The 24,082-nt window shown below is 40.7% G+C and overlaps 1 protein-coding gene across 1 annotated transcript in view; it reads right to left on the bottom strand.

Moving 5' to 3' along the window:
• The window catches only part of inpp5f (inositol polyphosphate-5-phosphatase F), a 29,036-nt gene extending 5,616 nt beyond the window's left edge, over nucleotides 1-23,420 (bottom strand). The window contains exons 1-19 of the mRNA XM_060926086.1: nucleotides 22,932-23,420; nucleotides 19,418-19,498; nucleotides 14,620-14,756; nucleotides 11,350-11,478; nucleotides 10,953-11,120; nucleotides 8,559-8,615; nucleotides 8,254-8,455; nucleotides 7,934-8,113; nucleotides 7,655-7,722; nucleotides 7,286-7,410; nucleotides 6,836-6,913; nucleotides 6,276-6,396; nucleotides 5,989-6,117; nucleotides 5,313-5,430; nucleotides 5,021-5,219; nucleotides 2,285-2,356; nucleotides 2,130-2,203; nucleotides 262-390; nucleotides 9-96 (exon numbers count right to left, since the gene is read on the bottom strand). Coding sequence (XP_060782069.1) covers nucleotides 9-96; nucleotides 262-390; nucleotides 2,130-2,203; nucleotides 2,285-2,356; nucleotides 5,021-5,219; nucleotides 5,313-5,430; nucleotides 5,989-6,117; nucleotides 6,276-6,396; nucleotides 6,836-6,913; nucleotides 7,286-7,410; nucleotides 7,655-7,722; nucleotides 7,934-8,113; nucleotides 8,254-8,455; nucleotides 8,559-8,615; nucleotides 10,953-11,120; nucleotides 11,350-11,478; nucleotides 14,620-14,756; nucleotides 19,418-19,498; nucleotides 22,932-23,028 — 2,252 coding nt within the window. The 5' untranslated portion in view covers nucleotides 23,029-23,420. The remainder of the gene's footprint in view (nucleotides 1-8; nucleotides 97-261; nucleotides 391-2,129; nucleotides 2,204-2,284; nucleotides 2,357-5,020; nucleotides 5,220-5,312; nucleotides 5,431-5,988; nucleotides 6,118-6,275; nucleotides 6,397-6,835; nucleotides 6,914-7,285; nucleotides 7,411-7,654; nucleotides 7,723-7,933; nucleotides 8,114-8,253; nucleotides 8,456-8,558; nucleotides 8,616-10,952; nucleotides 11,121-11,349; nucleotides 11,479-14,619; nucleotides 14,757-19,417; nucleotides 19,499-22,931) is intronic.
• Nucleotides 23,421-24,082: the final 662 nt, after the last annotated feature.

Genomic DNA, 24,082 nt, shown 5'->3' on the forward strand with positions numbered 1-24,082 from the left:
CTGATTACCTTTCCAATTTCTTCTCTATGACTAGCAGGTCAAGCCCCATGGCTTGTTTAGTTATGCGAAGCATCTCTGCTATACACTGTAGGGTGTCTGAAACAAACCAAATACATCTTAAAACTAAATTATTTCAATTTGCAAACACACATTCATAGCAGATTTACACATGTATGGTAATCTACATTAGTGGCAGACTATGCTGCAGTTAAATAAATTTAAAAAAAAAAAAAAGGGCACCATTGTTTCATGGTCTTGTACCTTTTCCATCATCTTCTGGGTTCCGTGTGACGGCCCTCAGGGTGTGGAAATAGCCACCAACCTCCCCGTGTTTATAATGCAGCCGCATGCAGGAGTATTTGGGTTTGCCAAAGAGAGTGGGCTCTGGGCCTAAAGACATATAACACCTGATAATAAACCAATTACAAACAGATGTGCCAGTCAGAGTGGCCGGCCATCCATCCATACAGGGGTGCTTGAAAGTTAGTGAACCCTTTAGAATTTTCTATATTTCTGCATAAACATGACCCAAAACATCATCAGATTTTCACACAAGTCCTAAAAGTAGATAAAGAGAACCCAGTTAAACAAATGAGACAAAAATATTATACTTGGTCATTTCTTTATTGAGGAAAATGATCCAATATTACATATCTGTGATTAGCAAAAGTATGTGAACCTTTGCTTTCAGTATCTGGTGTGACCCCCTTGTGCAGCAATAACTGCAACTAAACGTTTCCGGTAACTGTTGATCAGTCCTGCACACCGGCTTGGAGGAATTTTAGCCCATTCCTCCGTACAGAACAGCTTCAGCTCTGGGATGTTGGTGGGTTTCCTCACATGAACTGCTCGCTTCAGGTCCTTCCACAACATTTCGATTGGATTAAGGTCAGGACTTTGACTTGGCCATTCCTAAACATTAACTTTATCCTTCTTTAACCATTCTTTGGTAGAACGACTTGTGTGCTTAGAGTTGTCGTCTTGCTGCATGACCCACCTTCTCTTGAGATTCAGTTCATGGACAGATGTCCTGACATTTTCCTTTAGAATTTGCTGGTATAATTCAGAATTCATTGTTCCATCAATGATGGCAAGCCATCCTGGCCCAGATGCAGCAAAACAGGCCCAAACCACAATACTACCACCACCATGTTTCACAGATGGGATAAGGTTCTTATGCTGGAATGCAGTGTTTTCCTTTCTCCAAACATAACGCTTCTCATTTAAACCAAAAAGTTTGATTTTGGTTTTATCCGTCCACAAAACATTTTTCCAATAGCCTTCTGGCTTGTCCACGTGATCTTTAGCAAACTGCGGACGAGCAGCAATGTTCTTTTTGGAGAGCAGTGGCTTTCTCCTTGCAACCCTGCCATGCACACCATTGTTGTTCAGTGTTCTCCTGATGGTGGACTCATGAACATTAGCCAATGTGAGAGAGGCTTTCAGTTGCTTAGAAGTTACCCTGGGGTCCTTTCTGACCTCGCCGACTATTACATGCCTTGCTCTTGGAGTAATCTTTGTTGGTTGACCACTCCTGGGGAGGGTAATAATGGTCTTGAATTTCCTCCATTTGTACACAATCTGACTGTGGATTGATGGAGTCCAAACTCTTTAGAGATGGTTTTGTAACCTTTTCCAGCCTGATTAGCATCAACAATGCTTTTTCTGAGGTCCTCAGAAATCTCCTTTGTTCATGCCATGATACACTTCCACAAACATGTGTTGTGAAGCTCAGACTTTCATAGATCCCTGTTCTTTAAATAAAACAGGGTGCCCACTCACACCTGATTGTCATCCCATTGATTGAAAACACCTGACTCTAATTTCACCTTCAAATTAACTGCTAATCCTAGAGGTTCACATACTTTTGCCACTCACAGATATGTAATATTGGATCATTTTCCTCAATAAATAAAATGACCAAGTGTAATATTTTTGTCTCATTTGTTTAACTGGGTTCTCTTTATCTACTTTTAGGACTTGTGTGAAAATCTGATGATATTTTAGGCCATATTTATGCAGAAATATAGAAAATTCTAAAGGGTTCTCTCTCTCTCACACACACACACACACACACACACACACACACACACACACACACACACACGGTTCCTTCTGTAAGTACTGACCTATTTCAATCTTTTCCAGGCCGTCTAAACCGAGTCGCTGATACTGGTTAACTTTATCTGTCTCCTCATCATAGCTGAAAGGAGAAGAGAGATGAGACTTTCTTGCCAAAAACTGTGGCCAACTATCAATTACGAGACAAAATGTAAGCACTTACTAAGCAACATAATATGCACAGTTGGACAGCAGTAACAGAACATCCACGTCTTTGTGTGTCGCATCAATAAGACTATTGAAAAACAGCAAATAGACAGTCAAGTAAAAATTGTCAGGATTTTCCCTCCATAAAATTTAAGATTTAAACTAATTTTGCATGAAAATGCGAACCATCCATGTTCAGTGCTGCAATGTTTCATAACCTGCCATATGAAATGAAAAAGAACCCATTTATAGGACCACATTTTGACCTGAGATGTACTAGTGCATGTCAAGCAATTTGAATATCATGAAAAGTTCTTTTTTTCCCATTATTTATCAAAAACTTTCATATATTCTGTATTCATGACACATGAAGTGAAGCCTGTTTGTTTTAATTTTGATGATTATGGCATATAGCTCATGAAAATCAGAAATCCAGTATCTCAAATTATTAGAATATCTACTAAAATCAATCAAAAAAAGATTTATAAAATAGAAAAATGTCCAACTTTTGACAAGCATGTTCATTTCGACACAATACTTGGTTGGGGCTTCTTTACCATGAATTGCTGCATCAATGCGGCATGGCATGGAGGCGATCAGCCTGTGGCACTCCTGAGATGTTACTGAAGCTCAGGTTGCTTTGGTCGCGGCCTTCAGCTTGTCTGTTTCTCATCTTCCTCTTGACAACACGCCATAGGTTCTTTATGGGGTTCAGGTCAGGCAAGTTGGCTAGCTAATCAAGCACAATAATATCATGGTCAGCAAACTATTTAGCAGTAGTTCTCACTGTGAGGCGTGCTCCAAGGGGAGACACTCGCTCCATTCTCATTTGTGATGGTTCTTGACTACGCTCTCAGGAAAGCCATTGATGGGAAAGAAACTGAGCTTGGTCTTGCGCTCACTCCCCGAAGATCACGAAAGTGCCCTCCAAAGGCGCTTACAGATCTGGACTTCGCCGATGACATTGCCTTGCTCTCTGATGACATCCTGCAGGCCCAGGAACTGCTGCTACGTGTAGGACAGTGTAATGAAGTCGGACTCCTTGTCAACGACCAGAAAACCAAAGTTATGACCTGCAATGTCTCCCCCCCCACAGCTTTACCTAGGACAAAAACTGGAAAGTCTCTTGAGGCCGTGAACGATTTTAAATATCTCGGCTCATGGATTGGCTCCACCGAACAGGACATGAAGATCCGAAAGGATCTTGCATGGAAGGCCCTTAACGACATGAGAGCTGTCTGGAAATCCACCATATCATGAGAACTCAAGATCAAGCTGTTCTGTGTAACGGTGGAATCCATACTCCTGTATGGTTGTGAGTGCTGGGCCCTGAACATCTCCCACCAGAAGTCGCTGGATGGCTCATACACCTGCATGCTGCATGTTGCCTTAAACATCAGTTGGCAGGACCACATTCCCAACAAAAAGCTCTATGGTGACCTCCCAAGGATCTCAGACAAGGTGGCCTGGAGGAGGTTTGGCCTGGCAGGTCACTGCCTCAGGTACAACGAGCTGCCCGCAAGACAACTCATTCTGTGGGAGCCCACGCATGGATCGCGGCGTCCTGGTCATCCAGCGACTACACTAGTTGATACACTCATGAGGCACGTTGGAGCAGCCAACAATGCCGAGCTTGCCGCCTGCATGTCCGACCGCAGAAATTGGTCTTCGAGGCATGCAGCTCGGCTGAGGCCGCCTTAAGTAAGTCACTGTGCGCAGGTGCCAATTCCTGTGTGTGGTGGCTCTTGATGCACTGACACCAGCCTCAGTCTACTCCTTGTGAAGCTCTCCCAAGTTCTTGAATCAACTTTTCTTGACAATCCTCTCAAGGCTGCAGTCATCCCTGTTGCTTGTGCACCTTTTCCAGCCAGCCTTTTCAGCAATGACCTTCCGTGGCTCACCCTCCTTGTGGAGGGTGTCAATGATTGTCTTCTGGACAACTGTCAAGTCAGCAGTCTTACTCATGATTCTGGTTCATATACTGTACTAGACCGAGATACACGGTGTCTATACTGTTTTACTCAAACTTGAGATGAAATACTCTAATATTTTGAGATTTAAAAAAAATTATTATTAAAATAGAAAAATGCTTGAAACATTAGTTTACATGTAAAGAGTCTAGAATATATTAAATTTTCACTTTCTTACATAACTGATGGAAAATATGGAACTTTTTCACAATATTCCAATTGTTTGAGATGCACTGGTATTTAAACCAAATGAGTATATTCATTGGTTAAGAATCTCACATCATAATATGGGTTAATCAGAAGAACAGAAGTGCCAACCAACCCGACCAACATATTAGGATTTTAAAGTCATCTAGACATCATCATTCAGGCCAAAAGATGTAAGGATTTAGGAAATGTAACTGTCACCCAAGGTAGTCGTTAAAATACAGGAAACACATGAATACATGTACCTTTTTGCCATTGCCAATAAACTGAAAAAGAGTACACAAAAGTGCATTCATGTTGACATTCAACAGATATTTGAATACCGTTAGGATCCTTTTTTCCCCCAAAATAACGATAAATACCCCATTTGTCATTTTGGGCATTACTCCAGATAAAACACCATTTGTGAACTTTAACAATGATTTCAAAAGATATTTATTTATTTATTTATTTAAAAACCCTGCTTCCTTACATTGCTGTTGTTCAGTCTGCTGTTTTTCCAAGACATTGCTGGGCTAGGAGTGCAAAAAGGCATAATTATTGCTAAATATCTTGAACAACAGTGCTCGATTTACCTGGGGTCGCAGTCAATGAGGGCCCAGCCTCCATGGAACGTCTCATCATCTGGCAGTAGTAGCTGCATGTATGTCTGAAGGAGGAGGCTGACCTGTTCCTGTGCTCCTCTTTGGCTCTCCTTCTCTTTCTCCTCATGCTCCTTCTCTTTGCTGAATATAGAATACAGGTCCTCCGTAACAGGGAGCCCCATCATAAGGTCTATAGAGGAAAAACGATGTGGAGATGTCTGAATCAGGGCCATATACGCAACTTCACATCACCCAGTGAGATCAAGTGCATCTGTATCCTCACCGATGACAGCCTGTCTGTATGCGTCACGGAATCGGTTCAAATAGTAGCGATTGGCTGAGTTCACTCCGTCTTTCATTACACCAGCCAGTTTTCTTTCTCCTGTGCGTGTGAAATCGCCCTACAAAATAGTGTTTAAACACTGAAAGACTTTCCATAGTTAGCTGCCAATGGCTAATCATGAAAAATAGCACATTCAAGAAGTAAGCATCAATGCTAAACTCAATGCAAAACTTTCAAAAGTGTAACTTGGCAAATGGCAAAATTGCTAGCTTCATCAATAAGGCACCACTGAGTTGTATGCAAATCTTTCCATTTAAAAAAAAAAAAAATCTGGCAGGGCTTTGATTTCATCAGGCCAACAGATAAGACTATCTTAGTAGAAAAGATGGTTTTAATGCCCAGTGTTTAAAGCTTGTTTTACTTGTATAATTCTAAATGTTACCAGAAAGTATACAAATATGATAATTTTCCTTCCTGCTTAGCTTTTAAGAAACAAATTACGGCATCACTTACGGAGTGTATGAACATCAAAAAATTAAACTTTTAAAAATTTACTTCTAGGTCTATGCTGTATTTTAAAATATTTGCACATATTGCAATAGGGATAGAAAAACAGAGAGAGAGAGAGAGAGTGCATAAACATGATGAGTCACATCCAGTCATCCCTCTGAGTTACCTTTAAAGCAGCTGTGCCAGCATACTGGCGGCTGATGGTGTCTCCATTATTGGCCCACATTACCTGATAGATCCTGTAACATTTGAGGGGCAGCGGTTGTTCCGGGGGCATCACCCCCAGTTTCTTCAACTAGAACAGGAACAAAATACTCTCAACTTACAAACATGTAAAGAGCAGCATGGTTCAGGAGAATCACTAGTACAACATGGAAGGATAAACATTGTGGTCAGTGTAGAACTGGATAGAGTTCATACAACCATAACACAATGAATGGTAGTTTTGCATACCTGCTTTTCCATGACCACACGTGCAATGGCCGCTTGAACTACATTAGTCCTGTCTAGACAGTCCATGCAGTTAACTCGGAAAATGCCCTCTTGTGTACAGATGACTCCTGCTTGATCCACCCTATAGAAGATACATAATCAGCACTCTAGTTCATTCGGAGACGGATATATTGATTTATACATACTTGCTTCTGTATGTTGATCCCTTTCTGTTTGAAATAGCTAGGTAGGATGGGATCAATAACGATACTTGACTTGCGATAACGGAGCATTCAAGATGTGCCACATCCCCCACAAAATAAACACCAACTCAAAAGTCAGAATTTTAGTTTAGGAGAGAACTCAATTGGACAGAAATGTAGTATGTGCTCCAAGGAAGAGACATCATTAATATGACCAACTATAAAATTAACTTTAACTCTGTAGACAACAATTTAAGAAATCCTGGAATACAGGTGCTCAAATAAGCAATTAGGGGAAAAAAAAAACAAAAAAAAACCACACACTAAAATACCTATCTTGATTTCATAAGCACTTTAAAGTGTTAAGAGAATACTGACCAGCCCCATCGCATGTCTGTGATGATGTCAGAGATGGCGTCAGTGAGCGTCTGAACATTCTCAAACTTCATACCTCGACTGGAGAAGGAAGGGGGGGGGGGGGGGGGGGGAATATTCCTTTATTTAACTGATTAAAAAACAGATTTTCAAAAAAGACCACCTTAATCTAGCTCATACTGCTAAAATTTACATTCACATTACGAGTTTTTTTTTTTTTTTTTAAGTCAATAATTTATTTAACAGACAATGGCAAGGCAAAATTTTCAGTACTGCTACAAGAACATAGTCTGAGACATTCAGTTAATATATATGTACAGTACAGGAGTCATATGTTTTTTGTTTAAAAATGTGGTTCACATATTTCTCCACATGATTTTGTCAAAGTCGGCTATTTTATATCTGCAGACTGAGATGTAACATGTAAAAACTACATGTAATATGTATTCTCACCAGTGCTCATGGAAGTCGAATGAGATGTAGGTTAAGTTGGGGTTGTTGAAGAGCAGCACCTGTTTAAGGTATGCATCGCCAATCAACTTTTCACGCCCATTTTGGTCCACCAGATTTATTATGACCTGGTGAAATAAATACAGTATTATATCATTCCAATCACTGAATTATCAGAATATACACTATATAGTCACAACTTCACAGTGAATTCACAAAGTTTCAGATTAGTCATCATCTTTGCTTTACAGTTCAAATTTTACATCAGTTACATAATCTCTCTTTTAATGCTCCTACTGGCTTCCATGGAGTTGCATTAATGATCCTCTACCATTCATTCTCTTCCTTCTGACTCTGTAGAGTTATCCTTACCTGTTTTTTATAAATTTTAAGTTGCTCCTCAAAGTGCAAAGCAAAATAGCGAGTGGTTTCTTTCTCTCCTGTAAAGCAATTAAATAAAAATAAATACATAAACCACAATGTTTCTCAGATGAGGCGCCTAGTGCAACAGGACTAAGGTCTTTAGTCAACGATTATGCAGCATACAAAGCTACATATAATAATAATAATAATAATAATAATAATAATAACAACAACAATTAGGCTAAATTGCTTCAAGTTGAGCCTCATGACTGCTCATTCATACCATACCTTTCTCCAGACGTGGTCTGGGATTGTAGCGGTACCCAGCTTGGCTCCAAAACACAGGGACAGAGCCTCGTGTCTGCACAAATGACAGCGTGTGACTATGCACGTGGATTAGCTGCTCTGTCTCCACATAATTTGCCACATGTCCGTCAGCATCCACTCCTCTCCGTTTGTAGCGCATGCCTTTGACAAGAAAGCTCAGGTTACACATGATCACCTTACAGTTCTTCCAGACTGGCACAGTGTCAAGAGCACAAGACCTGAGCCAGAAGCTTCAAATCACTTTTAAAATGTCACACTTTAAATCTTTAAGTGTGTCGTACCAGCGCGGTGACGGCTGCGTCTGGAAATGAGAGCCACCGTAAAGCGCGGGTGAATGTCATCCACACAGGTGTGCTGCTCCTGCAGCGGTGTCTCTGGGCTGCTTTTTTCCTCATCTGAGCTCTCGTTGTAGTTCACCACCAGCTCCTCCACCTGCACAAAGCCTTGGATTATGGGGATCATCCAAAAGTCCACCTCAGGAACCTGCAATATGGTGCATTCAAAGTTTGCCTTTAAGTTTTTGTTGGGTTACAATGGTGTATTGTTAATATCAGCAAGCGTGCATTTAAAATGTGCTATTTTGTACCTGAAGGTTAATTAGGTCCTGTATCATGTGTTTATTCCAGAAGAATCTGTCATCAACCTGTAGAAATAAAATTAGAGCATTACATATTAAGGTTCTCTGCTGCTACTGCAATAAAAAATATATATATATATATATATATATATATATATATATATATATATATATATATATATATATATATAAATAAAACCCTTCATCTCCTAAACCAACCCCAGCCCCTCTGATGGAAGTATGCAAGTCTCATAAGTTGCCTTAAAAAAAGCAGCCAGATACGAGTCTAGACAAGTCTCGCATATTATATTACATTAAATTATATTATCATATAAGAACCCCTTGTAAAGATTAGTAAAAAAAGGGTTAGAAAAAAAAATCCACCTTCTGTTGAAGTAGTTTCATCTCACACTGAAAAAAAAAAACCCCAACCTTCAATTTAAATTAATTTTATTCAGAGAAGAACAAATCCTTCAAGAAATAATTCTTTAACAAAAAACACATGTGCCACTATTATTGGCACCCCGGTAATTATAGTGAACATAATATAACTGAAGCATGTTTCCCATTTAAATTGTATTTTTTTTTTTTTAGTTGATTGGTATGTGTAGGAAATTTCAAGCTGTAATCCATGATTTCCTGATTAACTGGGGTACAAATATGAGGAGACACAGAGGCCAAATTCCCTTAGTTATCCATCAACATGGAAAAGACAACAGAATACACAAATCAAATAAGGGTGTGGACCTTCATAAGTCAGGGAATGATTGCAAAACAAAAGTCACCTGAAAATGTCCTTTTCTACTGTTAGGGCAAAGGACACCAATTGAAACTGTTATAAACTTGTCTGGAAGAAGACCCAAGTTTATTTTACCCCCACATACAGCCAGGAGGATGGTAAAAGGGGCAAAGGGGAAAAAAAACAAACAAGCAAGCAAACAAAAAAAAAAACCCCAACTCCAAGACTCCGTGATAATTTATTGGCAAAGGGAAGTATTAACTGAAGCGGCCGAAATGAGTTTCCTTCGCAGGGTGGCTGGACGCTCCCTTAGAGAGAGGGTGAGAAGCACAGTCACTCGGGAGGAGCTCGGAGTAGAGCCGCTGCTTCTCCACATCGAGAGGAATCAGCTGACGTGGCTTGGGCATCTCTTTCAGATGCCTCCTGGATGCCTCCCTGGGGAGGTGTTCCAGGCATTTCCCTCTGGGAAGAGGCCCCGGGGAAGACCCAGGACATGCTGGAGGGACTATGTCTCTCGGCTGGCCTGGGAACGCCTCGGTGTTCTTCCCAAGGAACTGGCCGAGGTGTCTGGGGAAAGGGAAGTTTGGGCTTCCATGCTCAGACTGCTGCCTCCGCGACCCGGCCCCGGATAAGCGGAAGAAGACGAGACAAGGGAAGTATTAAATGCATGGGGTGCCAATGAGAGTGCGTTTCTGTTGAAAATTATCTCTTGATGAGGGATTTGTTTTTCTCTGAATAAATGTATTTCAGCTAAAGGTTGGAGGTTTTTTGTTTGTTTGTTTTTTTCCAGTGCGAGATGAAGCTACCCTTTTTTTTTTTTTTTTACAAATCTTTATAATGAGTGCCAATAATCGTGGAGGGCACTGTACTCATATTTTTCATACAAACACATCCAGGACATGGAGAACGGCGGCTGTGACATATTTTTCAGTACGTCACTCATGAGGAAATCAATGAATTGTTTTGATAAATTTGGGTACTTTTTGTTTCTGAATGTGTCTATATAATAAAAAGAAAAATCACACATTGACTTGAAGATATGCAGTTTATCTTCTCGTGTTGAAAAACTCGCATTTTTCATATGAAAACACATCGCGGATCTGAGTGACAAATTATTTAACATAATGAAATTTGCTTCACTTACTCGTGAAATGTACATTCACCACTCAAAGATAAATTTCATATCATCGCGTCACCATGTAATATATCACATGTAATATATACACACACAGTGGGGAGGGGGAAAATAATTCAAGACATCAACTATTTTTCTGTAAAACATATTTCCAGTGCAGCTACCGTATTAACATGACATGTTGAGCAGATTGGTATTAACACGAGAAAATTACTGCCATTATTTCTCTTTGCAAAGCTTTTGAAAGCGCTAATCTTTTAATACTGGTCTACACCACTCTCTCAGCACATCTGCAAGTCCGTAATCAGTTTTTTCATTTAGTCTCCTAACCATTAATAGTAAGTGCTGCATACACTGACTAAAGCCAAAGAGGAAAAAGGAAATAAAGATAAAACATGAAATTCCTTGTCTAATTTGTACATATAGCACAATGACTTTGAATGTGGAAAATCTAGCACTATCTGAGTGTAATTTATCTGTGTATAGTGTGGAATCTCCTGACATTGTCTCGGACAGGGAGGCCTCTCACCCGTTTCCAAAGAGGCAGATCAGACTTGTCTGAGGCTCCCTGTCTCTGTACAGTATTTGTCAGGTCATAAGTGGGGCTGTAGTAAAAGGAATCAGAATCCATGAATATCTTATTGAGTTCATCGAGCAGTCTCTTCTCCAGACGCTCCTTTTCTTTATTCTCTTTGACCTGAAAAGCATGAGCAAACAAATAGGATTAAACCACAGAAATATCCATTAAACGTGATTAGTGTAATACTGATCCTAATGTTATCAAAACCAGAAGTCTAGGAGACGATGAGTGGCTAAACCATAATTAATTATCACTATTAATTCACGTTTGAAAATCTGCAGGCCAGAAGCATTACAGGAAGAAATATATTGCTTTCAAATTAATGAGCTTCAAAATCAGCATTAACCTTTTTCTTGATGGGAACAGCAACATTGGATTTGATTTGACTCAGAGTCTTCATCAGGAACTTGGAGTCATCTGGAGACTGGGTAATTTTCTCTGGTTTGTTGATCCCAAAGTGGTGCTTCTTACAAAGCTAAGAGAGAATCAAAGCCATGCTGACCAAATCCGCATCATTAATCTCACTCACATGGAGCACAGCAAATCAAACCATATTAATAAGTTGTGTGGCAGCCTGAGAAAACCTTTAACATAGTCAAATGTATGGAAAAACGCCATTATTGCCAAAGTTTACTTTTTTTAAAAAAATAAGTTTACACTGGAAAATACATGATCAATGATTATCTGCACCATCCATATCTGTCCCTGTCTCATTACTAACACCATTTAAACTCAAGCCTTGTTGTCACCTATCCTCTCAAATGGTCTCGCATCCGTGCCGATGTCACTGATTAATTCAGTCAGTTATGTCTGCCGACTACATTTCTTGTTATTAGTGTACAGTGTCTTACAAAAGTATTCATCCCCTTTGTGTTTGTCCTGTTTTGTTGCATTACAAGCTGGAATTCAAATGGATTTTTTGGGGGTTGGCACCATTTGATTTACACAACATGCCTGCCAATTTAAAAGGTGAAAATTGTTGTTTTACTGTGACACAAACAATAACTGGGGGGGGGGAGGATCTGGAGTGTGCATAAGTATTCATCCCCTTTCATATGAAACCCCTAAATAAGAGCTGGTCCAACTAATTCACTTCATAAGTCACATCATTAGTTGATTAAGATCCACGTGTGTGCAATCAAAGTGTCACATGATGTCTGTATAAATCAACCTGTTCTGGAAGGACCTTGACTCTGCAACACTAAGCAAACAGGAAAATCAAAGAGCACTCCAAACAGGTCAGAGACAAAGTTGTGAAGAAGTATAGATCAGGGTTGGGTTATAAAAAAATAAAATAAAAATATCCCAAACTTTGAATATCCCATGCAGCACCATTAAATCCATTATAGCAAAATGGAAAGAATATGGCACCACTACAAACCTGACAAGAGAAGGCCACCCACCAAAACTCACAGACCAGGCAAGGAGGCCATTAATCAGAAAGAAAACACTGAAGGAGCTGCAAAGATGGAAGTATCTGTCCATAGGACCACTTTAAGCTGTACACTCCACAGAGTGGGGCTTTTTGTTAGAGTGGTCAGAAAAAAGAAAAAAAAAGTCATTGCTTAAGAAAACACATTTGGAGTTTGCCCAACAGCATGTGGCAGACTCCCCAAACACATGGAAGATTCTCTGGTCAGATGAGACTAAAATTGATCTTTTTGGCCATCATGGGAAGTGCCATGTGTGGTCCAAACCCAACACCCTGAGAATACCATTCCTACAGTGAAGCATGGTGGTGGCAGCATCATGCTGCGGGGATATCTTTCATCTGCAGGAACAGGAAAGCTGGTCAGGACTGAAGGAAAGATGGATGGCACTAAACACAGGGCAATTCTGGAGGAAAACCTGTTTGAGTCAGCCAGAGGTTGGAGACTGGGATGAAGGTTCATGTTCCAGCAGGACAATGAACCTAAACATTACTTAAAGCTACACTGGAGTGGTTTAAAGGGAAACATTTAAATGTCTTGGAATCGCCTAATCAAAGCTCGGACCTGAATCCAGTTGAGAATCTGTGGCACAACTTGAAGATTGCTGTACACCAACACAACCCATCTAACTTGAAGGAGTTGGAGCAGTTTTGCCTTGAGGAATGGGCAAAAATCCCAGTGGCTAGATGTGCTAAGCTAATAGAGACATACCCCAAGAGACTTGCAGCTGTAATTGCAGCAAAAGGTGGCTCTACAAAGTATTGACTTCTGGGGGATGAATACTATGCACACTCCAGATTTCTGTTTTTTTCATCTTAATTATTGTTTGTGTCACAATAAAACAACAATTTTCACCTTTAAAGTGGTAGCCATGTTGTGTAAATCAAATGGTGCTAACCCTCCAAAAATCCATTCCAATTCCAGCTTGTAATGCAACAAAACAGGACAAACACCAAGGGGGATGAATACTTTTGCAAGACACTGTATTTTCCTGTCATTTAAAAAAAAATGTTTTTAAAACCTTGTCTGCTGTCATCTCTAGTGTGTCAGCTCTATTCTCTGTTTTGATAATGTGACATCACAAGCACATCATGGACATTGACAGCCAATCTTACCACAGAGTGAATATATTAGGCTTATATCTGTTTTGCTACGACACTATCCAGTAACTATTCATGATCAAAGAATGACATTCACTGTGAGGAAATCCTCGAGCTAACAAGGTCTTAGATATCTTTAGCTATCTTTATCCAGATGCATTTGTGAAATTGGCTCCTTATCCAACATGACATTTGTGAGCAGGCGCCAGGGCAAGGTTAGTTGAGTCAAAGAAAGTAACCAAAACAAAAACGTGCAAAATATATTTATGTTTTTTATTAATGACGTGTCAAATTAGATTACTGGAAAATAATTCAATTTTAGTCAAAACCCAGACCTATTCCAGAATTCATTCACAGTGAAATCCAACAGGTTTTCATGGATAACCACACAAATATGTTTAATGCCTTGAGGATGCTCGAGGGTGCACAAAAATACTTCAACCCTACTAATAAATCCATGTGCAATGATTATAAGCAAAGGATATAGCTGTTCTGTCTATAGATAAACTAGATTCTCTCTCTCTCTCTCTCTCTCTCTCTCTCTCACACACACACACACACACACAGTACTAGCTATCCAGGGGGATGACTAACCTTGCTATAGATCAGATTAATCATTCTGTGGTATGCGGTGGAAGATAAATTGCTGACAGCACACCAGAAGAATGATTACTGATTCCAAGTCTCGGACAGCTTCACTTATGTGAGCAAACCATCTTTTTCAACCCAAGAAGCTCCACTGAGAGACTGACACCTTAGAAACATTTTTGCTTCCACTGGATGACCTTTGAGACACATACACATGACCTCACATCCTCTAAATAACCGAGCTGATATCGACTGAATGTTATTGCACTTAGGAGACTTCAGTCGAATGTCTTCTAATCCGTGTATAATAGAGATGAAGGGCGCACTATAAATAGGGAATGAGAAAGGAGTCTACAGAGCTCTCAAGGAGTCCTAAAGCTGAATTCTACCAAAAAATGATTTGAGAAAAGGAACATTAAAACAAGATATAGCCTATAAAAAAAAAGAGAAAGCTTTCTGCATTTTCTTTGTGCAAATGATTTTGAGACTGCTCCTCACCTCTAATTCCAGGTCCTGTGGTTCATCTTCTGAGAGAGGGATAACTGTTATTTTTGTGATCTTGTATACCTTGTGTTCCCCTGGCAATAAGCCCACAAGAGCTTTCTGGCGGATCAGAATCAGGCCCAGAGGAAAGTCTGCAGGAGAAAGGAAAAGGGTGCGTCATGCTTAGAGTTCTTCGCATTCCACACCCTGTGACGGCATCTTTTCCCAGTTACACCGAGAAATAGCCGGCCAGCACTGATGAGTCACTGCTGTGAGAAATGATCTCAGTGAAGCTGAAGACTACACAGGCACTTCAACAAGATGTACAGGAGTCAAGACTTTAGGACAGAAGTAAGGAATAAAACACGATGTGTGCTTTTACAGGAAAATCATCAGTGGCCCAGGATGAAGCAGAGTTACCTCCTGTTATTACTCAGAAGTTGATTATTTTCCTATAATAGCATGTCCCAAAGTATTTGATTTGTCTCACACCACAGCAGTTTCCCAACGATTAGAATTTGCCATTTATTAATTAACAGCACATCCTACAGTATGTACAAGTTAATCCTTTATGGTTACATTCAAATATTGTGAAACATCCACTTATAAGAACTGTAAACAGTTGTTCCCTCACCAGCCTCTCTTTTCTCTTGAAGTTAATAGAACAAACATGCACTTTGTCATTTTACTGAGAAGCCATAATCATCCAAAGTCCTCTGTCCTGAAGACAAGACTGTCCTGTACCAGAAACCTTACAGGAACAGCTTTACCTCGAACTGTAATAAAGCCCTGACACAGGAGACTTCCTTCCATAAATGTTATATAAATGTCTCCAAGCTTCATCATACCAATGACTTATAATTGGTTTATTATTAGGTTTAGAACACCATACAAGTCCCTGTCAGCGACTTGTTAAACGCATTACAGTGAGCACATTCATATGAACATGTGATTTGTTTGTAGCCTGCACTACTGTCACAGTTGTTGTTTTTCAGCATTAAATCAACATCATCTGACCAACCAGATCCCAGACTTCAACAGGACTGTGATATAATGAACATTATTCTATCCACATTCACTGGATATGAGCTCTTATTGGTTACTCTACTCCTAGGCTATCAGCTCATACGCTAGGAGTAGAGAAAAACAAAATGGCGGAGCGCATCAAGTCAGATATATCTAGCCTGGGCCCGCCCACCCTAAGTGTGACGCAACACGAGGGCTTGTTGCGAGCTTAGTCTGGCAAGGCAAGCTCTCTACAGCTCTTCCAAGCTCCGAAAAATCGGGAGCCAATCAACTTTGAGCATCTCCAATGGCCCTGGGTAGAGGCGTGTTCAAGGCAGTGACGTAGTAGAACTGCGACCGGAAGCCATAGATTGTTTACAGAATCTATGCCGGAAGCGCTTCATTTACTAGAAACATTACGAACATGGAGCAAGTTCTCATTGAAAACGGAGCAAAGAGCAGCCCTGGAGGTATTTATTGAAAGGAAGGACGTTTTCGCCTTGCTCCCGACCGGCTACGGTAAGAGTTTAATCTACCAGTTAGCCCCATCGCGTCGCATACGTCAGAGGAAAGAGTGAAGTGATTGGTTTAAGCTTCGTCACAGCCTTTTCTGGCTTCAACCAGTAGCAAACTGAGGCATTTCAGGGAGGCGGGTCAACCACGCACTTTGGGAAACGGTTGGGCTTAATTATTCTATTCTTTAAATTCGTTTCTTAAGACAAGGATTTTTTAAGATGTTACCTTGACAGTTTCGGCGATAAACTTCCGCCTTCTTCAAAACAGTCACCAGATGTCGAGTGGTGACGTGCCTTATCAGCTGATGTTACTCTAAGGAGGCGTGAACGTCCCGCCCAATTTGACAGGTAGTTCACGCCTCCTGCTGTCAGGTCGCTCCTCCAGGACGGCGCTCCAGGTGTGTGACAGCGCGTACACTCTCTCATCCCGGTTCATCGTTCTCTGCGCACGCTTTCGTATCTCCACTGCCTCTAAAATCCAACGCTGGAATCTATTTTCTTCATTTGGGCTTAATATCTTTGCCAGACCAAATGCTCGCAGAGCTTTGAAGTCGCGTTAGCCAGACTAAGATACATCACTTTATCATCAAGTATTTAAAAGAAACAGAAATGGCTAAAAGAATACAGCGCCCCCCCCCCCAAGCTCCTGTTTCACACTCCAGCCCAGTCACTGGTGGTAACGCACCCTGAAGTTGGTTTGCCAACCGCCAAAAAAAAACCTAAAGAAGAAACATACAAAGAAGAAAATGGTGGAGGGTGTTGCTAAACCAACCAAGGATGAAAAAAACTCTACTCAAAAACAAACCCCCAAAAAATACCAAAAAAAAGGAAGTATTTGATGGTAAGAACATTTTTTTCCATTTCAAGAATTATTAAAATATTTCACAAATTGCTACTGTCATTTTGCCAGTTTGTTTACATTCTAAGTAGAAATTATTTTGTCTGACAGTTTAGTTATCAAATTTGCAAAAAATAAAAATGCTGTTTATCAAAATCCAGTGAAAGTGGATATAATAAAACAATTATTCCACAAAATCGAGTCATACATGGCTTATAGCCAACTCTGTGCTACACACCTCGTCGGCTATCAGCTCATGTACGACTCAATTTCATGGAATGACTGTTAAATATACAATAGTTAATTCCAGTCCAATAATTTGACTGGTTGAGCGGCATTACAAGAGTGCTGATTTCACACAACAGCACTGGGAACTTTCACCGTGTTCGTCACGCCACTTGTCTGTGTCTTGCACATGAAATTCCACTTCCTATTTCCAAACAGTTACTACAGTAGTGTTAATGACAATCAGCGGACGTGGCACACAATACTTTTCAAGAATCTAACTTTCGACTTAAAATATGAAAGCTCATCAGATAAAGATGAAAAGGAACAAAAGGATACCAATTTTTCAAGAAGCACCTTTAATAGGAATGCACAAATTAACGTGAGCTAGCCGATACGTTATAAAGTGGGTGTGGCTTTTTCAGGATATTATTTCCACTTCGCAAAGCAAAAATAAACAGAACAACATTTGGCCATATTGTCCGAAATTTCAGTTGCTCGATATTAATTTCCTGTGTATAAAACTGTTGTATAAAAGCAACATCACATTCACTCTCTCTCGTGTGATCTTGTTAAATTAATTGTGTACAGAAAGAAATAAAGCAATCAGTAATCAGGTTTACCAGGATAGACATATCACCTGGACTCATTCAGAGGATTTTGAATCCAACTGCTGCCTGTGGAATAGAGAAGAGAGCATGCTTGTTCATGTCAGAATGCAGAACCTAGAAGTGAGGATTTCTGAATAGTGATCCGAGTCGTGCAGAGAAAGGTCAAATACATACTCCTTATTCAGAACTCTGGAAATGAAGTCAGGTGGTGTGTTTATCCTGACAAAACGGCTTATTGATTGCTTTATTTCTCTTTCTGTCCACAATTATTGGTCTCTGTCTTCTCAAGTCCTGAGAAGCACGGATTTGGTGGACATTCATAGAGCAAGTCCTCAATTGAGAAATGAAAAAATTAAAACCACTGTCTCTTTCTGTTTTAAACCCTGCCAAGCGTGAACACTTGGTGGTCTGATGAGGAATTCTGCTACGATCGTGACGTTGTCTACCTCCTAAACCACCAATTAGTCATGACAGTCTCTTCATGAAGGATTACGTCTTCTCAAAATGTCTTAAGTCTCTTTAGGCAGCTGGGCCATAGAAGGTTCACGCTGCACGCGTGTAAAGAAAAGTGGACAAACGTAGCATGACTTGCTCTGGGCCATAGAACGGCGTTCACGTTGCATGCTGCACACTTCACGCGTGAAGCGAGAAATGAACATGCACACTTTTTTCTAGGCGTGAAGATGGAAATTCCAGTCAATGCATGCATGACCCCAAGTTCACCGCCGCGCCAGCCAATCAGAACGGGTCTAGGGAGATAAAATGGACGACTACCGAGAAAAGTTGAAGTTTAATCGCCCAGGGTCCGGTTCTTCACGTGAACGTGTAGCGTGCAGCATGCAGCGTGAACCTTCTATGCCCCAGCTGCCTTATGTTTGTGTAAATAATTACAGTTTATCAAAATCCTCTTTCAATTCATGCTCATTTTTTTTTTATTTTATTTCCCCTCACTTTCACCAAGCAAAGTTGTACCTCTTAGCAAATCAGTGCAATGAAACTGTAGGACCCTTTTCAAAAACCCAAGAACTCCTTAACACAGACACCTTTCAGAATTAAAACTTTTCTGTAGATAACGTCTCCTGTGAGACAACTGAGGACTTGCTCTGCACTCTGAACGTTGCTCACTGTTCAACCACAAGCTCCATAGAATGAATAAAAACTTACCTACCTGCAGTTATTAAAGCTTACTTTTTATCAGACAGTCCAGCACAAGAGCAGAATATTTCCATCATCCTTTACTGACTACACAATAAGAGAACTGAATATGTTAAGTCAGTGTTTTTTTTTAACATAGTTGGAGTTGAATGCCTCTCTCAGCAGGTGGCTGCATGAAACTATTTGACATCATATTTACGCAACAATTAAAACTTTCACTGACAAAAGACCATAAAAAATTCCACATTCTCTACATCCACCATTTTGCTCGTTTGGCTGTGCACTGAAATGGCATAACCGCTGCATATTTTGCATCATGATCACAGTGTCTGCAGCGCAACGACACAAAACAGGAACTTATCCAGGAATTGTGTAGTTCTCTATCAGGATGGTATCAGAGGCCCTGTGGAAGTGCACCTAGTTAATTTCCTCTTTCAGTTCCTGAGCAAAAACAATGGTCTTACCCGCATGAAGTTGAATTTTTCCAATAACGCCTTCCACCAGTCCCAAACATATTGGATTCCAAGCTAGTAGCAGGTCAGTTGCTGAAACACAGAAGAGGATAACCAGTAGAAGTGAGTCAAGTTACTGCTACACAAACCAATCTCTGTTAACTAACTTTTGACACGTGTACAATTGAAATAAACAAACAATTAAACTTGATCACATAGTCTGTATATAAAATTACTGTAACTTATTTGATTTGAAGCAGAGCAACTGAAGTTCACATTCGTGAGTTAAACTCAGGAGCTTTTGCAGAACGCCTTTTTCTGAACTAACTGCCTTTTCACGATACTACATTTCTTGTGCAAATGCTCCTGTGTACAATTTACAAATAAATTTGTTCTTATTATCATTATCCTTAGACATGATCATGTCTAGCGTACACCTGCATATAAAATCAAGAATTGTTCCGAACGAGCCGGTGTCAGTGATCCACGCAAACAGTAGAAACCCTTTTCCAATTAAATAATGAAAGAGTGCTGCAACCCTAACCTGTTCAGCTTGGCTGCACACACAAGGTAAAGGCCAGCGAGCCCATAGCCAACTCATTCATATCCTAACAGGGCTTTAACACGAGGTTTCCATACCAGTCAAGAACAACTGACTGCACTAACAAACATAACCGTGCAAACACTCCAACTCAAATGTTAATGTCCTCCTAGTCATTCTAGATCTGTCAATGCAAATTATCCCTGTCTGTTTTCTCTGCACCCTTTTTCACCCTTAACCCGTGTATTCAATTTGCATATTACGACAGACCACATCCTGAACATCCGAGTGGAATTTAAACATCACTTGCTGCACTACAATATTAAATCTACGCAAACACAAAGCCATCCGTAAAAGGTTGAACCCTGAATTAAAGGAGTCGCACGTGTGAGACAGTGAAACCATCCTCATATGAAGTTCCTGGAAAGCCGCTGCACTAAACAGTTACGTTTTCACCATTCTAAACACACGGGGTAGCCAGTAGGTTTAAAAAGCTGTCGGGGTAAGAAGGAGAAACAGATATATGACCATCTAGGTCTACGGTTTAAAAAGGCCAGGCAAAGATTTTTTTTGTTCAGTTTTGAGGTTGTACACAAATGTAACACAGAGGACACTGTTATATGTAACACACACAACTAGATCAATGAACACTGACTGACTGAATGACACTTACCGGGAATGACAGTCCAAAATCTGTATCATCTTTAACTTTTCACTGGATTTTCAAATGTCACATACACAGAGCACGACAAGCAGTGAGATGCTTATTGCAATGCTCCGTAGGTGTGAAGGTGTGTGTGTGTGTGGGGGGGGGGGGGGGGGGGGGTAGTTTAAAAAAAAAGGAGTAAAATAGAATGTAAAATAGAACAAAAAAGAAGAACAATAAAAAAACGTGATGATTGAGTGCTCTGCAGAATATACGTACACAACACACACACACACACACACGTATATATTACACACACACAGGTAGTCGTCGACTTACGACTGTGTTTGGTTACGACTGACCGGTCATAAACCGATCTGATCGTAAGTCAGCCTATGTTAAATGAACGTAAGTATATTGTGATGTGTAATGATATTGTAATCATCTTAAAGTCTTATTTTATCAACATTTATTTCATTACCTTGACTCATTATTTGGTTTAAGTCAAACACTGCATACTACACTGCGTACAGTACAATTCGTTTAATATGTGCAAAACGAAAAATACGAAATACAGGTGTGAAAAATAGAAAACATTTTAGTTTGAAACATACCAAAATACAAATGTAAAACATAGTAAAATACAAAATTTAGTGACCGCTGGCATCACTAGTGCTTGGCTGTGGGCCGTCTACGTCATCATCAGCTGTTGCAGCACTCGGGCTGGCGGGAGCATTTGCTCGTTTCATAAACCAGGAGCTGGGGCGGAAACTGTATGACGGAGTGCGTGAGGGAGCACGAGAGAGACTGCGCATGTGCCTGGAGCTGGGGCGGAAACCGTTGTACGCGGCAAGAGGCGCTCCCGGGAGCTGGGGCGGAAACTGTCGTACGCTCAGCTAGGAAACACTTGCCAGTCATAACCAGACGGTTGTAAAGTCGATCGGTCGTAAGTCGACGACTACCTGTATATGCAATATACACTGTAGTATATACAATACACAGAATATGTATACATATATTGCACACACAAAAAGTGTTTTGTTTTGTTTTTTATCTGAGGCACTGCTTTAAATCGAGTAGTTACTTGGTTTAACTACAGTATCAGGTTTAACCTGATCTCATCTGATGAATCTTTGTCTCACGTCATCTCTTGCACACTGAAGAGTTATTTGTGACATCTCAATCTTGTAGCTTTTATACAAAAGACCAAGTCCACAGAGAGACCTGAGAAGTTCTCATGAGAATTTCAAAAACATCCACCAAAGAATGCTTTTTAAACCACAAGACCCTGTAGAACAGGATAAGCGGCTACAGATAATGGATGGATGGATGTCTATGCCTTATCCGTGCTGCTCACCGACACGTGTGGTCACTAGAAAATAGCACTGCACTTCCATTTCATTTGTGTGGCTCTTTTAATAACGAGAGTTGCAATGAAAATCTTCCTGTGCCAACACACGAGGTAGAAACCTGACTCAAAACGGAAGCCATCATCTTCTGGGTGACACCGCATACTGAAAATATACATCATGACAGTATACCTACTGATATAGAACAGTATAGTGTTCAAAGGGTGTTCAGTATGAGCACCAAGACCTAGGATGAGACCAGGACAGTGTTTATGATTACAGCAGCAGCAGCTCAAGTCTACAGTACTCAGATGAAAATATCAGATTCAAAATGGGAACATGAAACTGCACTGGGAGTTGTATGAACTGGCAAATCTCTTTTGTTGCTTCTCTGAGATTGTATTAGGTTCAGCTCTACATTCACAAATCCAGCTGCATGTTGTGACAAAATATGAAAACACGCGTTGCAGTTATCCAAGTCTGCTGGATTCCAGACGACTTTAAAATGAACACTCATGCAGCTCTTCCGTTCTGAAAAGTAGGGCAGACAGACCCGTTATTTTTGGCACCTCTATTCAGTATGAAAGCCCCGCCTACTGCGCTAGGATTGGGTGAGACTTCAAACCCTCGATGTCAACTGTTCAATCGGTGGACGCTTCTAGGGGTATTTGCCAATCATCGCAGAGGAGGCGGGATAAACCGGAATACGCATAGGAAAAAAAATAAAAAAAAATAATTAAAAAACAGTGCACATATATAGATGCTCATAGTTGGCGGCCCAAAATACTACCAACTTAAGTCGAATTTATTGGGCAAAACAACTAAATACTATGTTTGAATACTGAGTGTGTAGTGAAGCCCGGGCTCAACTTTCTACCTTGAAAGAAATACAGAGATGAATACACACACAGTGACCTCGCCTTCAGCGCCACATTGCTATAAACAGCAGAATAATAATAATTATTATTATATGCAGCTGAATTCACTTACCGGCTCTCACAGACAGGGAGCCATCCTTCCTGCTGCACCACAGAGCGTTGTCTCCACTCTGGAGAATATAATGGTCCTTTGCCTGAAACAGCTCCATGTCGACGTCAAGTCAAGTACAAAACCATGCAGCTACTGAACACTAAACACTCTGCTCACAGATGCTGGAGAACACACACACACACACACACAGCCAGCCAGCTCAGGTAGTTAGCCGGCTAGCTCACCTGCTCTAGTCCTGATAAACGACAGCGGAGTCTATGAGACAGAGAACACACACCTTACAGCTACCTATTCGCGTTTCCTACTGTAAGAAACCTTAACATTGTGCCAGTTTAATTTATTACTACAGCTATTAACCCATTTCTCTCTTATATCAACGAAAACATCTCAGCAATACTAGTCAAACAGGAGACATGTCTCGCCGTGCCTGACTTTGGGCTGGGATATATATATTTTTTTTCCTCCCAGTGAATGAAGAGCAGAGCAAAGCAGTGTAAAGGCGTGCAGGGTTGCCAGGTTTACGGAAACTCTCCCATCTGAGTAGAAAAACTTTATTCATCTCATCTCATCTCATTTCATTATCTGTAGCCGCTTTATCCTGTTCTACAGGGTAAGCTGGAGCCTATCCCAGCTGACTACGGGCGAAAGGCGGGGTACACCCTGGACAAGTCGCCAGGTCATCACAGGGCTGACACATATACCCTGTCCACACTAGGGATTTTGTACCGATACGATACTACTTTCGTACCGCAACACCTGTCCACACTAGCAACTATTGAGGTTATTCACCTGACGTCACAGGGTCACGTGACGCCCCGGTGTCCGCCATTTTGAAGGTCAAGCTACATACTAACGCTGCAGACAGAGAGGGAGAACCAGCTTGAAAAAGAAATGTGTTACAGACACCGGATCCAGTGTAAATAGCTGCCGGAGCGCGCTCCGGCTTGCTCCCCCTCAAATTAAGCAGCGCGCTCCGGCTTGCTCCCGGAGTGCTCCGGCCGAGGTTCCGGAGCGCGCTCCAGCAGCTATTTACACTGGATCCGGTGTAAATAGCTGCCGGATCATAATTACAGTAAACTAGTAAATACAGTAAAGGAAAAACTTGAGACTGAAAGGTTTTAACAGTCATCCAAATGACTGAACGTAAACAT

Source organism: Neoarius graeffei, chromosome 7 (assembly GCF_027579695.1).
Source record: "Neoarius graeffei isolate fNeoGra1 chromosome 7, fNeoGra1.pri, whole genome shotgun sequence".
In the NCBI taxonomy this organism is placed as follows: domain Eukaryota; kingdom Metazoa; phylum Chordata; class Actinopteri; order Siluriformes; family Ariidae; genus Neoarius; species Neoarius graeffei.